The sequence below is a fragment of the Hippocampus bargibanti genome, linkage group LG13 (assembly GCF_051943395.1).
Source record: "Hippocampus bargibanti isolate YZ-2025 linkage group LG13, ASM5194339v1, whole genome shotgun sequence".
Taxonomy (NCBI): domain Eukaryota; kingdom Metazoa; phylum Chordata; class Actinopteri; order Syngnathiformes; family Syngnathidae; genus Hippocampus; species Hippocampus bargibanti.
Genome location: NC_142746.1, coordinates 17830175 through 17843617, shown reverse-complemented (window position 1 = coordinate 17843617; position 13443 = coordinate 17830175). Strand labels below are relative to the sequence as shown.

Sequence of the window (13443 nt, the reverse complement as noted above, 5' to 3'; positions counted from 1 at the left end):
TAAAGAAATAAACTGTCCTGTATAATAAAGTTGTTTTATTTTCCTTTGTGATAGTCGATGTAGTTGCCTCTTGATGATATCCGAGTGAAATTGCCGTGCTTTCTCGGCGATAATACCTTCGGTCACACTGTCCCTTGCTAGCTGCTTTTCATTAACCCAAATCAACAGATGTTTTTCAACCTCTTTTGTTGCCTGAGACCATTGCTTAGAGAACACAGAAACACCCTTAGCCACACATAGCAATGGTGGACGTAGCATACTGGTACTGGGACGCTAAGTCACACAAACGCATACCTCGTTCGTGTGTCTCGATGATCTCCTTCTTCTGCTCAACCGTAATTTTCTTTTGTGTCCTCTTCGTCTTAACACTAGCCTGTGATGGGGTCTTTTTCGGTCCCATAATGGTGAAAGTACTCCACTCGATAACAAACCATGTCTGCACTGTAAGACAGTGGGTGTGGAAAACTAGTCCACCAGCCACCGTGGCGCTGTGTGGCTTGGTTTCGCCCGCCGAAAACTAGTTCGTATGCCAAGATTATATTCTCGCAAATTTAATGTTCGTAAACTGAGGTATCACTGTAATGCATTTCCCTTCAAAGCACGTAGCACTACTTGAATCCATGTCTCCACCGCTGTCCTCCTCAGGAATGAACGCCATCTTGATGTAGTCATTTTTTTCATCCCATTCTGCTAAAATCCACACTGCTGTCATTCCGTCAGGTCATTGTCCTACGTGACGTGTATGGGCTGTCTCTCCTTCCTCTTGCTGGCAGGCATGTACTTTATCACGGATGTTAAGGGCTGGTGGAACGGACAACCGTTCATATATCCAGGTACCAAACACCCCCACCTGCCCAAAGGATTGTGGTTTTAAATATAAATAAAATACTTTTTGTATTTCCCACGCAAGGTTGTACATGAATGTAAACATGTCGTCCTCAGGAATGAACTCCATTTTGGTATATGTCGGACATTCTCTCTTGGGTTTCTACTTCCCGTTCAGCTGGGAGATGCGTTTCCAGGAAAGCCACTGGGAGTGGCTTTTCCAAAGTCTTTGGGGAACGTCATTGTGGGTAATCATTGCCTTCGTGTTGTACAGGAAGAAATTCTTCCTCAAAATTTGAACCTATTTTACCCCGCTGCGTTTACAGTTTGTTGAATTCTCAATATTCTTCCCATTTGTGCAAGTCAAATATTGAACTACGCTTGTCTAAAATGGCCCTTATGCAAGCTTGTGTACATAAATATATTGATATTTCACTGTTGTCCAAATACGGTCTGATAAAGGCTTGTCAAAATTAAAAGACCGAGACTGATTGACAGCACATAGTGACTTGCATCAGTAACTTGGGAATAAATGATTAAACCAGTGGCTCTTAGCCTTTTTTCCTTGTTCGCACCCCCTTCCAGTATTGATAAAAAGCAATATTGATATCATCATCATAAATAACACAAATAAATTACAACTACCTTATTTTCCAGTGTATAAGGCACACCCAAAAGCCTTAATTTTCTTCAAAAGATGACCCTGCACCTTATACTCAAGCGCACCTTATATGTGAAGTAATATTAAGCTACAACAGGTCTCACAACTACAGTCAGCAGCCCCTTTATTACTCCATTTCCCCCTGTAGAAGAAGTAGTGCGTCACCCGAGCCTCTGCTGTAGCGCCTTATATTGTGGTGTGCCTTATACAGGATTTGGAAAACCCTTGTACATTTATATATATCATATTTGGAAAACGATTTTCAATCATTGAAAGTGTGCTTTATAGTCCGGTGCACCTTATAAATGCAAAATGTTTGAAAATACACCTTTCATATATATATATATATATATATATATATATATATATATATATATATATATATATATATATATATATATATATATATATATATATATATATATATATATATATATATATATATATATATATATATATATATATATATATATATATATATATATATATATATATATATATATATATATATATATATATATATATATATATATATATATATATGTATATATATATGTATGTATGTATGTGTGTATATATGTAGATAGATAGATAGATAGATAGATAGATAGATAGATAGATAGATAGATAGATAGATAGATAGATAGATAGATAGATAGATTCACTTTTTTCGGTTACCTGACCATTCTCCCTAAAAAAAAATTGCATTCCCCCCAGGGTATCCTCGCACCCTCTCGGAAGCATTCTCGCACCCCTAGGTTAAGAACCACTGGATTAAACTCAGTTCGCCCTAGTACCTTTTACCGATATATTTAGTGCAGCATCAGCAAAATGTCTTAATATTATATTTCAGTATAATTCAACAAAATCCCTTGATGCTCGTGAGGCATGTAGGGTTTAAATTACCACGCATGGTTCCATGTTCTTCCAAACGATTCCATTGTGAATCCTTCTCATATATTCCAGCTCCTATTAAGTGCAAGAATGGTAAGTGACTTATTTTGTAAATTAATTCCAGTGATTAAATCAAATAGGTAGTACTTAACAAATTAGACCAAGTGATTCCACCAGAGACCAGGTCGCGGCCATTACGAGTCCGTTGCCATGGCCACTCCTCTTTTTTTTTCTTTGAGCGCCTGCGTTTGTATGGGTGTGCCACCTGCTGTGTGAATGACAATACTTTAATAGGGGTCAAGATGCACAACTCACATTAATGGGATCCACACCTCACAGCTCACGCTCCTCCTTTTGAAAAATGAAGGGAATGAAATGCAATATATCAGTGGAAGACGAACAAAGCCAGTACTGATGTCCCCGCCCACCCTCCAATTCCCTATGAGGAACTGTGTTGGAACACCAGAACACCGACCCACTATCATGTTCTTCCAAACCGGGCGCTCATCCATCCATGCCTCCTTTATGAGTGAACCGAAAAAGAGCTTCCCCTAAATTGTTCCCACAAAGTTAGATTCATGCAATTGTCCAAGCAATGTTTTTTTTTTTCTTAACAAATAACTTCCAGGTTCTGCCCATTATTTTCTGATGTAAGCCTTAGTCCTGCACGGATTGTCTTCCCTCAAAATACATATTTCTCAATGTACTTAACTCATTCACTGCCATTCACAAATTGATTCCAGAATTGAAAATATGACATAGAGTGCCATTCCCTGATTTGTTCTGGTTTGGCTTTTTTTCCTTTTTGGGTGCCGATAAAGCGCTGCCCATGGCCTCTGGCAATCAGAATCAGAATCAGAATCATCTTTATTGCCAAGTATGTAGAACATACAATGTTTTCCCTTTCCACAAGGGGGCAGCATTCCCCGCTTTTCCATGTTCACGCTTTGCTCCAGCTTCAGTTGTCGTCAAAGCGCTCTATAAACCAATATGTATTGTATTGTATTGTATTGTATTGTATTGTATTGTATTGTATTGTATTGTATTTTGGACACCCGCCCTCATTTCAAGCTCATATAATCCCAGACCCATATAATTTAGGAATTACCCGTTTTGTTCTAATGAAAGAAGAGAGTCTTAAGGTTTCTAACACAGTATTGAATGTTTATGTAGACCTAAAATTCAATATTCTGCGGGTCCTGGAATTCGAGTGACAATGACAAAAACCCTGACACTGAAGTGGACACATTTTTGCACGTATGTGGCAGTGAATGAGTTAAAAAAGCGTTCATTTTTACTACTCCACGGTCGTCATGTCGCTCATCTTTTCCCCTGGTTACTGGTTAAATCCAACCTAGTTGAATGCCTGACGTTAAGTACCGCGCTTGCAGAGATGAGCGCCTCCCCAATAGCGCTTTAATAATAAATATGGCGACGTGGTTCTGCCATTTTTTTCCGATTCCATTGAGCACACTCTGGGTTCTTAACTAAAACTCAAGTCCATTAGCCCTTATTCCCAAACTACTCTTCCGGGCATTGCGAATGCATGACATTGTCAATCATTCCGACTGGGAAGAAAATAATAGGCAATGCAGTTTCTCTCAACCGGGTTGAAGTTGAAAAATCAAGAGTATTTAGCATTTCACGATGAACCACAAGCATGTGATGCTAATGAACTTTGGGGCTTTTTAGAAGGTAAATAATGAAATAAGATGGAGCCGAATGTGGTGCCACGCTAGCATTAAATAAAACGCTTCTTGGAGATGTTTGCGGTCTGACATAGCATGTCTGAAACTCCAATACCCTTTCTCCTATTGATTCTTGTTCCATATATATGTCTCAAGACGGCTATAGTCTGTCATGTGGAAACTTTATCCCAGATCCAATGTTCCAATGTGCCATCTCCGACTCCTGTATCACATAATGCTCTTCTACGTCCCTTGACAGTGAGAACAGGATGTATAAATCCTCAACATTGGTTGTAAATATACATATTAAACATACTAATGAGTCTCAACGGGTTCTGACTATGATTCCACGTGATGAAATCCTACACAAATGGACTGTTTGGTGTTTGAAATTCTATGCCGTTTTATGCGTTTTACCAAAAATAAAAACAATAGAGAACTCTTAAATGCAAGTGAAGCTCCGGAGGAACTACGCCGTCTTGTGAGTTTCTTCCAATGCTACACGTAGCCATTGCTTAGCAAAAATAAACAATGTGTGACTGACTGACTGACTGGTGTCTTGCCCCCTCAGGCAGCAGCACCGCATCACTCCACACTTTCCAGTCACGGACATTTCTCCCTCTTACACTCCAGAGCAGGAAAAGGTTCCACGTTGTTTCCCCACCAAGCCTAAAGGCAGCGTTCCGCAAGTAATTATCTGACTTTTGTGACACAGTGTGATGTCGTCTTGTACTAGTTGCATACAATACAAAAATGGATCATAAAGACGTTATTATCATTGCTTGGTCTGAATTTCAATGAGAAACTGAAGCATTTAACAATTGGACAGATGCATTTAAATGCTTCGAGACACGAGTCACGTCTGAAGGGTTTTAATGCATTTCGAGATCGTCCTGAAATCAGCACATCAAGTAAAAGCCACTCAGCAGAATGCAGTGACCTCAGAGGCCAACAAAATTCTTCCAAATCCACCAAGTGTGGAAGCGCCTGCCCACTAAGGGTTCCATGTGACCTCCCGTTATGTACTGAATGCTAAATTCAAAGCAACAGATCTGTGACAAGGCTGTAAATCATACACAGGGCATTGTCTATTCCTTCTTGGATTGGATTAGGTTTTATTAATCTCGCAGTGGAGAAATTTACATTTCACAGCAGCAAAGTGATGAAAGTAAGAGGAAAGGAAAGGAAGAAGTAGACAAACAAAATACAGGAGCTGCTGTAAAGGCAGCCTCACTCTGTGGCATCTTGAAGTAAAAACAACAACAAAACTCAATAATTTTGTTGTGTGAAGCAGTAGATGAAAGAGGAGAAGATCAAAGCCTCATTTTCACCAGTGGATCCGAGGCGTCATGGTGAAATGTGCACGTCTGCTACAAGCTAAATGTTGAAAAGCAAACTCGAAGCTGTAGCACCCATTGACTAAAAGAAACTGTCACACATCTCCTGCCTTGCGTAAATCCGCTTCAATTCCAAGCCGCCACAATTCCAAGACTGTCCAACAGCACCGACCTTTCCGCTGAACAAATCAGGGCTGTGAAAATGCTGCCCATTGCAAGCGCAAAAAAAAGCACAATTGCCCCCAGAGCTGTCCAACGATCACAGTCAAATGGCACCAATATTTCAATATTTTTAATTTTCACAAATGTGACATTGAATGTCCAGTTTCCATTAGCTTAGATGTGAAAAGAAAACAAAAAGAAGTAAATGGCAGATAGTATGACAATTTACCCTTTTGGCACATTTTTCACTACACTTTGAATAATATCCACATGTAATAGTTATTGATCCCGATTTCCTCCCTGCGGCGTTGTTAATGAGATGACTGACCCACTGTTAAATTTATGCTCTTAAATTTCCTGTATAGCTGCAAAGCACGTCTGTCTGCCGCTGCGGAAGCAGCGTGCGGGCAATGAGGCAGAGCCGCTTGCACCCCACCAACGGACAAGCCGTCGCCCTCCCCACCCCCAACGCCCCGCGCAGCCAGTCCGCCTCGCGGCTCCTGCGGCCACTCGGAGCCTGAACAGCGCACGCACCGCACAGCTGGATTCACGGGACAAGGCGCACTATTTTCTTTCTCCTTGTTCCCTTTTTTTTTTTTTTTAGAGTTCGTACGAGTGTGCCAATTGCATTTTGCATGCATCAACTTTTACTTATGGTTGGCGAAGATGGGGTCAACTTGTGGTTTCTCACGGGGAAACGGCGCTTCGGTGCTGCTGCTGCTACTGTGGATGCTGCTGAGAGGTAAGAATCAGCATCATTCTTATTTTTTTATACCCATAAGATTGGGGGGGGGGAGTTTATTGCTGAAAGGTGGGCTTTTTTTATGAAAAAAATAAGGCATTTGTTTATTTGGTGTGAGTTTTCATCTGTAGTGCTTTCTTCGCCTTAGGAGCAATGAAGTAATACAATACAATACAATACAATACAATACAATACAATACAATACAATACATAGTGATATATATATATAGCAATTTCTAAAGCAATACATTTTGTTCAAAAATCTGCTAAATGGTGATAAAGAAAGATTATAAACTGAATTCAATATGTTTTGGGTACAAGGTAGAGGCTAAACGGGCACTATGGAAGTCTATTTTTTGGCTTTATATGTGGAATTTATGCATACAGTCCACTTTTGTATCGGCTTTTTTAGATTACACTTCTTGTTGATTAGTCTTCATCTTCGTGTATGTACAGTATTTCGTGTTGTTTTTTGGATTTCATGTTTAAAATAGGTTCAATCAATCACACATTGATCTGGAAACAAAATGTTATTTTAGATTTTATATAGCAATTAAGTGATGTTTTTTTCCCGACCTCAAGCAGTTTATTGCGTGTTAGGTGACATAGATATGGTGTGTATCTCATGTTATGTAAGTTATGGCATGTCGGTGTAACGGTCCAGTGAATACAGCCATATATCATAATATCATAATCCCATTCCCAATCCCATAGCCCAACTGTAGCAACATGGTCATCCTAAATGGGTCTATATTTAAAATGGGACTCATAGTCGAGGAGTGTGGTTAACTTTGTGGGGGTGCAAAGGATATTCTGTGGAGTAAAGTACACAAGTGAATATCTTAAATGTCTCACTCGGGTGGGTTGGGCGTGAATCTTTGGTTCACCCTCAGTCTGGTGTCGGACAGTTTGCTGTTTGTTTTGGTAAAAAATGTTTTTTAAGTGATTGTGCCCCATTGTATAAAGTAAATAAGGCCCTTTAAAGGACAACCGACGTCACTTTTTTTTGTTTCCTAACTGACATGAGAAAAACGTTTCATAGCATCTAAAATACCCAAAACAGGCAGTATGATATTTTTATTCAAATGCAAAACACCAATAAAAATGACTTAAAGTGTCAAAAATCTGCAAAAAAATTGAGCTGCGAATTGGGCATTTTCAGAAAGTCCCGCCCCTAGTTCGTGACGTCACGCCAAGACGTCTTGCATTGCTGGAGAATCAAAACAATGGCTTCAGATTCGGAGAATATGCTTTCTTGTTACACATCCAGTTATGGATATGATTCAAATAGTTCTGAAGAGGAAAGCATACATGTTTGCAATCGATTAAAGAATTTATTCCGTGCCATTTTGAGGCAACATTTGGGGGAAATGTCTCACCCAAAAAGAGTCAGAAAATGGCCACCGAGCTCCTGTGAGGAATGAATCAGCCCATTTCCACAGGCTGATAAATTCCTTACATGGAGCTTGGACGCCCTCTTCTGTCTCTTTCTGGTGCAACACGAGATTTTCAGACCAAACAAGCATTGACGTGATGGAAGGACTGCTACAATGAGTCCTTTTTTTTTTTCGGTCAGGGGCGTTCCTTCAGTGACGTCACGTACGGACTCGTCACCAACTCAAAAAAAACACTTCCAGAATATTCAGCACAAGTCTTAAAACGTGAAATATAGCTATACGCGGTGGAATCTTTGTAAAATATGCTCAGTAGAAGTCATTTGAAGCCATTTTACAAATTATGGACACAACTTGTCCTTTAAGGCATGTTTGGAAGAAATTAATTAATAGTTGAAGATATTAAAATGGAGATCATCAGACGGGCCAGCATTTGTAACTGTTGCTTAAGAGCAATGGTCAAAAATGGCAAGCTATCTTGTAAAAAAAGTATTTCCATAAGTTTAAATTGTCATTATGATAACGCCTTAGTAGATAGAAGCTGTTGTGTGGAATTGCAATGTCGTCTTATTGAAAGAAAAAAATGGATTGAGCACTTCCGTCATTTCAATCAAAAGACAAAATGGCCGTGCTCATATGAATTTTCATAGCTTGTTCGTATCGGCAAAAGTAGAATGAGCGCAGTAAACAGATCACCCGTAGCTTTCTTCTTTCAGGGTTGTTAAATTGATTCCTGATCATTTTTCAGGTGGCACTGCCTCGCGTAATATCCTCTTATTATTATTATTATTTATTTTAATGTCGACAGCCGCTTTACGAAGTCCTCAAAAGGCACAAAAAGCTAGCCGATGTTTGTTTACATCACATATTCTGCTTACTGGACAAATTCTGCACTAAAATGTGTTTTATTTTCAAATGCTGGCTGTTGCTTTGGTTTGACTGTGAAAGTAAAGGGCATGATTGTAATAGTTATAGTAAGTAAGTGGTATGTAAGTTATATCGTAGTATAGTATAGTAAGTTGGGTACGGAAAGACACCCCATTTTATCGCTTCACCTGGCTGATTGTGGCAACAAAAGAGCTGAAAGAGGAAAAAGAGGTGAGCAGTAGGCAGGTGTGGAGCAGCTGCTCACAGCTCCAGGCAAACAGCGCCTATTTGTTTTTCTTTGGGAAAATATGGTCTGAACACAGCGCTTACTTTTGTTATCAGTTGCCGAAATGACGCATCACATTGATTTCATTGTACGCTCAAGCCCTTCATGACAATGCCGTGATGCCAGATTTCTCGTTAAAACTCCCGATGTAGAATAAGTGAGGTTCTAATATTTGTATTTTGATGATCTTACTCATCTGAGGGACATAAAATGTTTGTTATTGACTCTAAAATAAATGCTGCAGGTCACCCTATGCTATATATATATACTATAATGGGTTTCAAAGTCAAGGCCCGGGGGCCAAATCTGGCCCACCATATCATTTTATTCGGCCCGCGAAAGCAAATCAAACTTGTGAAATTCCATCATGCTCGCTAAAGTACCGTGTAAATCACAATAACAGTCATTATTTTTTACTTCAAATTTGAAAACTACGATATTTTCCAGTGTATAAGGCGCACCGTAGTATAACGCGCACCCTCAATGAATGCTGTATTTCTAAACTTTGATGTCGGATGTAATGATGTCGGAGTTAAAGGACAACCGACGTCTCCGGACAAATTGTGTCCATAATTTGTAAAATGTCTTCAAATGACTTCTACTGAGCGTATTTTACAAAGATTCCACCGCATATAGCTATATTTTACGTTTTAAGACTCGCGCTGATTATTCAGGAAGTCATGTTTTTGAGGTGGTGACAAGTCCGTACGTGACGTCACTGAAGGAATGCCCTGATCGAAAAAAAAGGCACATTGTAGCATTCTTTCCATCACGTCAATGTATTTTGCTGTACTTGTTTTGTCTGAAAACCTCCTGTTGCACCATGTAACCATGTAACCATGTGTGTTACAGATCGGTGAAGTGTTTTTTTTTTGTCTTGAGCTAATGAATCTGAGGAAATGGGCAATTAACGCTTAGTGGCTAATAGCAGCCACAGCCGACATCTTTAGGAAGGTCAAAGATCTAAAAATTGTTGTTGGAAAACACTTTTAGTGCATAAAACGCTTTTTTTTAATTGTTAGAAGCTAATGATTTGTCTTAACAGTTTCCCCGACTAATAATTGATGAAGGGCAAACGAATCATTTGCAAGCTTAGCTGTGAACACACAAACCTCAGGATAGCCTTTTTTTTCCCGGAATCCTTTTAGTAGCGGACAGACAAACGTAATCCATCAATTCCGCGAGGAGAGCACCAGATGTTTTCACATGAAAGCATCGAGCCGTTTATGTACTGTGTTTCCCTACCTTTGACCCCCTTTGACCTTCAGTAATCTTAACCTTGTGGTAACCTCCAGCCATATTTCTGGGGTCGGTCAGCCACAACCACCGCATCTCTGTAATTTCTTCCCTCCAGCTAGCATCGTTTTTATCAACATCTTTCTCTTTTAGCGACAACATACTAATCAATCTCATTTGGTGCATGCCGCTATTTGATTTAGCTTCTTATTACATTACATGGTTTGGCCAAGCTTCTGTTTTGCGTTGGCAATGTGGACCCGTCGTTAATCTTGTCAGTCTGTCTCTCGTCTTGTCACTCCGCTTCTTTGAATGCAATTTGAAAACGTGCAGTGAGAAATGATTTTGGGAAAAATATAAAAAAAGGGGCATTCATCCCAGTGGTAGGCCATGCATGTCACTCTTAGGCCTTCAATAGTGCTATGTCTGAGTGTGGTGTGATTTACTACACGTCCACTAGAGGGTGTCATTGGCCACAAAATAATGTGTGACTTGAAGAAACTGAAGAAATACTGTCATTTAACTGTTCCAATTTTTACTATGAACACGTGCATTCATGATAACCTCATAGAATTTCAATATTATTTGCTACTTTTGCTAGCTTCGAAGCTGCCTAACCTTAATGATGTCCATCTATTCTTGAAAAATCCGTCTTGAAAATGGCTTTAAAATAATAATAATAATAATAATAAATTCCAAACAAACCAACCAAACAAACAAACAAACAAATTCCAACAAATTCCTTGTGTGTTCTACATACTTGGCAATAAAGATGATTCTGATAATAATAATAATAATAATAATAATAATAATAATAATAATAATAATAATAATAATAATAATAATACATTTCATTCATAAGCCCCTTTCAAAACTGTCAAGGACACTTTACAGTCACAGGATATTTTTTTCTGCGGGTGAGCAGCGGCAGCCACACGCGCCAGCGTTCACTCTACCCGGAAGTAACAAAGTAAAAACAGTATATCTGCAACCAAATCCATTTCTTCTCCTCCTTCAGCCATTGTGGGTTGACAAAACCGCTATTAAACCAACACAATATATTTGCTTATGCAGCTCGCTACAGATACAGTGTGCTAGCTCTGGCCAGTATGTGCTTATCACTAGTGGCTAGTGAAGAGCCAATCATTTGACTAGCCAATTATAATTTGGGAAAACTCTGACATTGCCAGTGCCTTCTAGCAGGCTTTGGGTTGCCAACTCGAACTCTGAAAGGTTAAAGCAACTGCTTCATCGCCATTGCTTTTTATGCTCCTGGGCCTGCAGAACAGATTGTGAAGGCATCCCACCACTGGTTCCTGCTTATTCTACATGTAAATACTCTTATTTATTTCTCTTAGGTTAATCTTTTCTCAATTCATGCTCATGTGATAATGTACCAACGACTTCTTTTACCAAATGTACTTATTCAATGGTTTTAAAAATGATTCCTTCTATTCCGATTTATATAATAATAATAATAATAATAATAATAATAATAATAATAATAATAATAATAATAATAATAATAATAATAATACGTTCCAGATTACGTAAGAAAATGTCCATCTAACTAGAATCTGTAGGAAGTAATGTTCCTGGTCCTGTTTGGAGGTTTAACATCCCCTTCCTAACTGTATAGAGACTTCCTTTGCTCTGTGCGTGATCCGTTAGTCAGTTGTGGGTCATGCTTCCTCCTCATGCATGGTTACAATTGAATTTGCTGCGGTGGACGAACAAGGCTACGTTGATTGAAATTTTGCCCCTTGGGAATTTAGCCCTTTTGTTTCATATAGATCCTGACAAGTTATTCTCCAGTTCCCCAGTGGTAGCCAGTGTGTTTGACATAGTATTTACAACTAGGAGCAGAAACAAAGGAGGACATCTGTGTCCTCATGGGATGTGTGACAACCGCAGATCCACATGGGAGACATAGTAGTAAACTCTTATTTCATTAGTGTAGCGTTCACCATTTTGGATTGCACATTGCCCCCATTCATCAAATCAGTTTCCATACTACTTAACCTCACTAGGGTCACGGGTGAACTGAAGCTCAGCCGAACTGACAAAGAATGACGGGTTGCGTATGGCCTGGATTGATGGACACATGTAGACCAAAGATTTTTCCCATTGTTGGGCAACTAACTCGTGGGTTGCTTGGACACTTTGTTTTGGACTCTTAATTTAAAAATAAACAAATAAATAAACCTAGCGAATGAATGAATAAATAAATAAGTAAATAAATAAATGAATAGACACATAAATAGAAACAGAAATAGACACACAAATAAACACATAAATAGATACATAAATAGATATATAAATAGATACATAAATGAAGAAATAGATAACTGAATAAATAATGACGTCAGTAAATATGTAAGTAAATTAATATTTAAATAAATACATAAATCAATGATTGAATAAATATATATAAATATATATAATATATATATATATATATATATATATATATATATATAATATATATATATATATATATATATATATATATATATATATATATAATAAAAATGAAATGTATTATTATTATTATTATAAATAATATATAATGAATGAATGAATAGAAAAATAAATAGACACACAAATAGACACATAAATAGATACACAAATAGATACATACATAGATACATAAATAAAGAAATAGATAACTGAATAAATAGATAACTAATCATAATAATAAATAATTACATCAGTAAATTAATATATAAATAAATACATAAATCAATGAATAAATAAATAAATGCATAAATACATAGATACATAAATATATAAATAAATAAATATATAATAAATAAATAATATATATATAAATAAATAATATATAATAAATAAATAATAGTTACATAAGATACATGAATAAATAAATGAATAAATACATAGATAAATAGATACATAAATACATAAATAAATAAATACATAAATAAATGAATAAATACCTAGATACATAAATAGTTGCACAGATAAATAAATAAATAAATAAATGAATAAATAAATAAATAGACAACAAGATAAAAAGATAAATAGATAAGATAAGTAAGTAAATACATAAGTAAATAAATAGATACATCAGTAAATAGACAAATAAATAATATAAATAGACAAAAAGATAAATATCCAAGTAAGAAAAGAAAATACATAAGTAAATAAATAAATAAATAAATATAAATAAATAAAAACAACTTCAAAAAACATTTTCCCAGGAAAAAAAAATGGCGCAAATGTAGAATGGGGATAGGAAATTGTGGGACCCTCCACCTGTTAAGTTGACTATCCCCGATTTAAAGTCTTCAAATAATTTAAGAAATACGTTTGTTTGTTTTTTTGGAACAT

The 13443-nt window shown here is 37.2% G+C and overlaps 2 protein-coding genes across 2 annotated transcripts in view; both read left to right on the top strand.

Annotated features, from left to right (window-relative positions):
* Positions 1-1817, top strand: part of LOC148889580 (heparan-alpha-glucosaminide N-acetyltransferase) — a 30499-nt gene extending 28682 nt beyond the window's left edge. Inside the window, exons 17-18 of the mRNA XM_089012135.1 lie at positions 721-833; positions 943-1817. Coding sequence (XP_088868261.1) covers positions 721-833; positions 943-1124 — 295 coding nt within the window. The 3' untranslated portion in view covers positions 1125-1817. The remainder of the gene's footprint in view (positions 1-720; positions 834-942) is intronic.
* A 2816-nt stretch (positions 1818-4633) lies between these two features.
* ret (ret proto-oncogene receptor tyrosine kinase) overlaps positions 4634-13443 on the top strand; it is a 32274-nt gene continuing 23464 nt past the window's right edge. The window contains exons 1-2 of the mRNA XM_089012484.1: positions 4634-4757; positions 5933-6309. Coding sequence (XP_088868610.1) covers positions 6234-6309 — 76 coding nt within the window. The 5' untranslated portion in view covers positions 4634-4757; positions 5933-6233. The remainder of the gene's footprint in view (positions 4758-5932; positions 6310-13443) is intronic.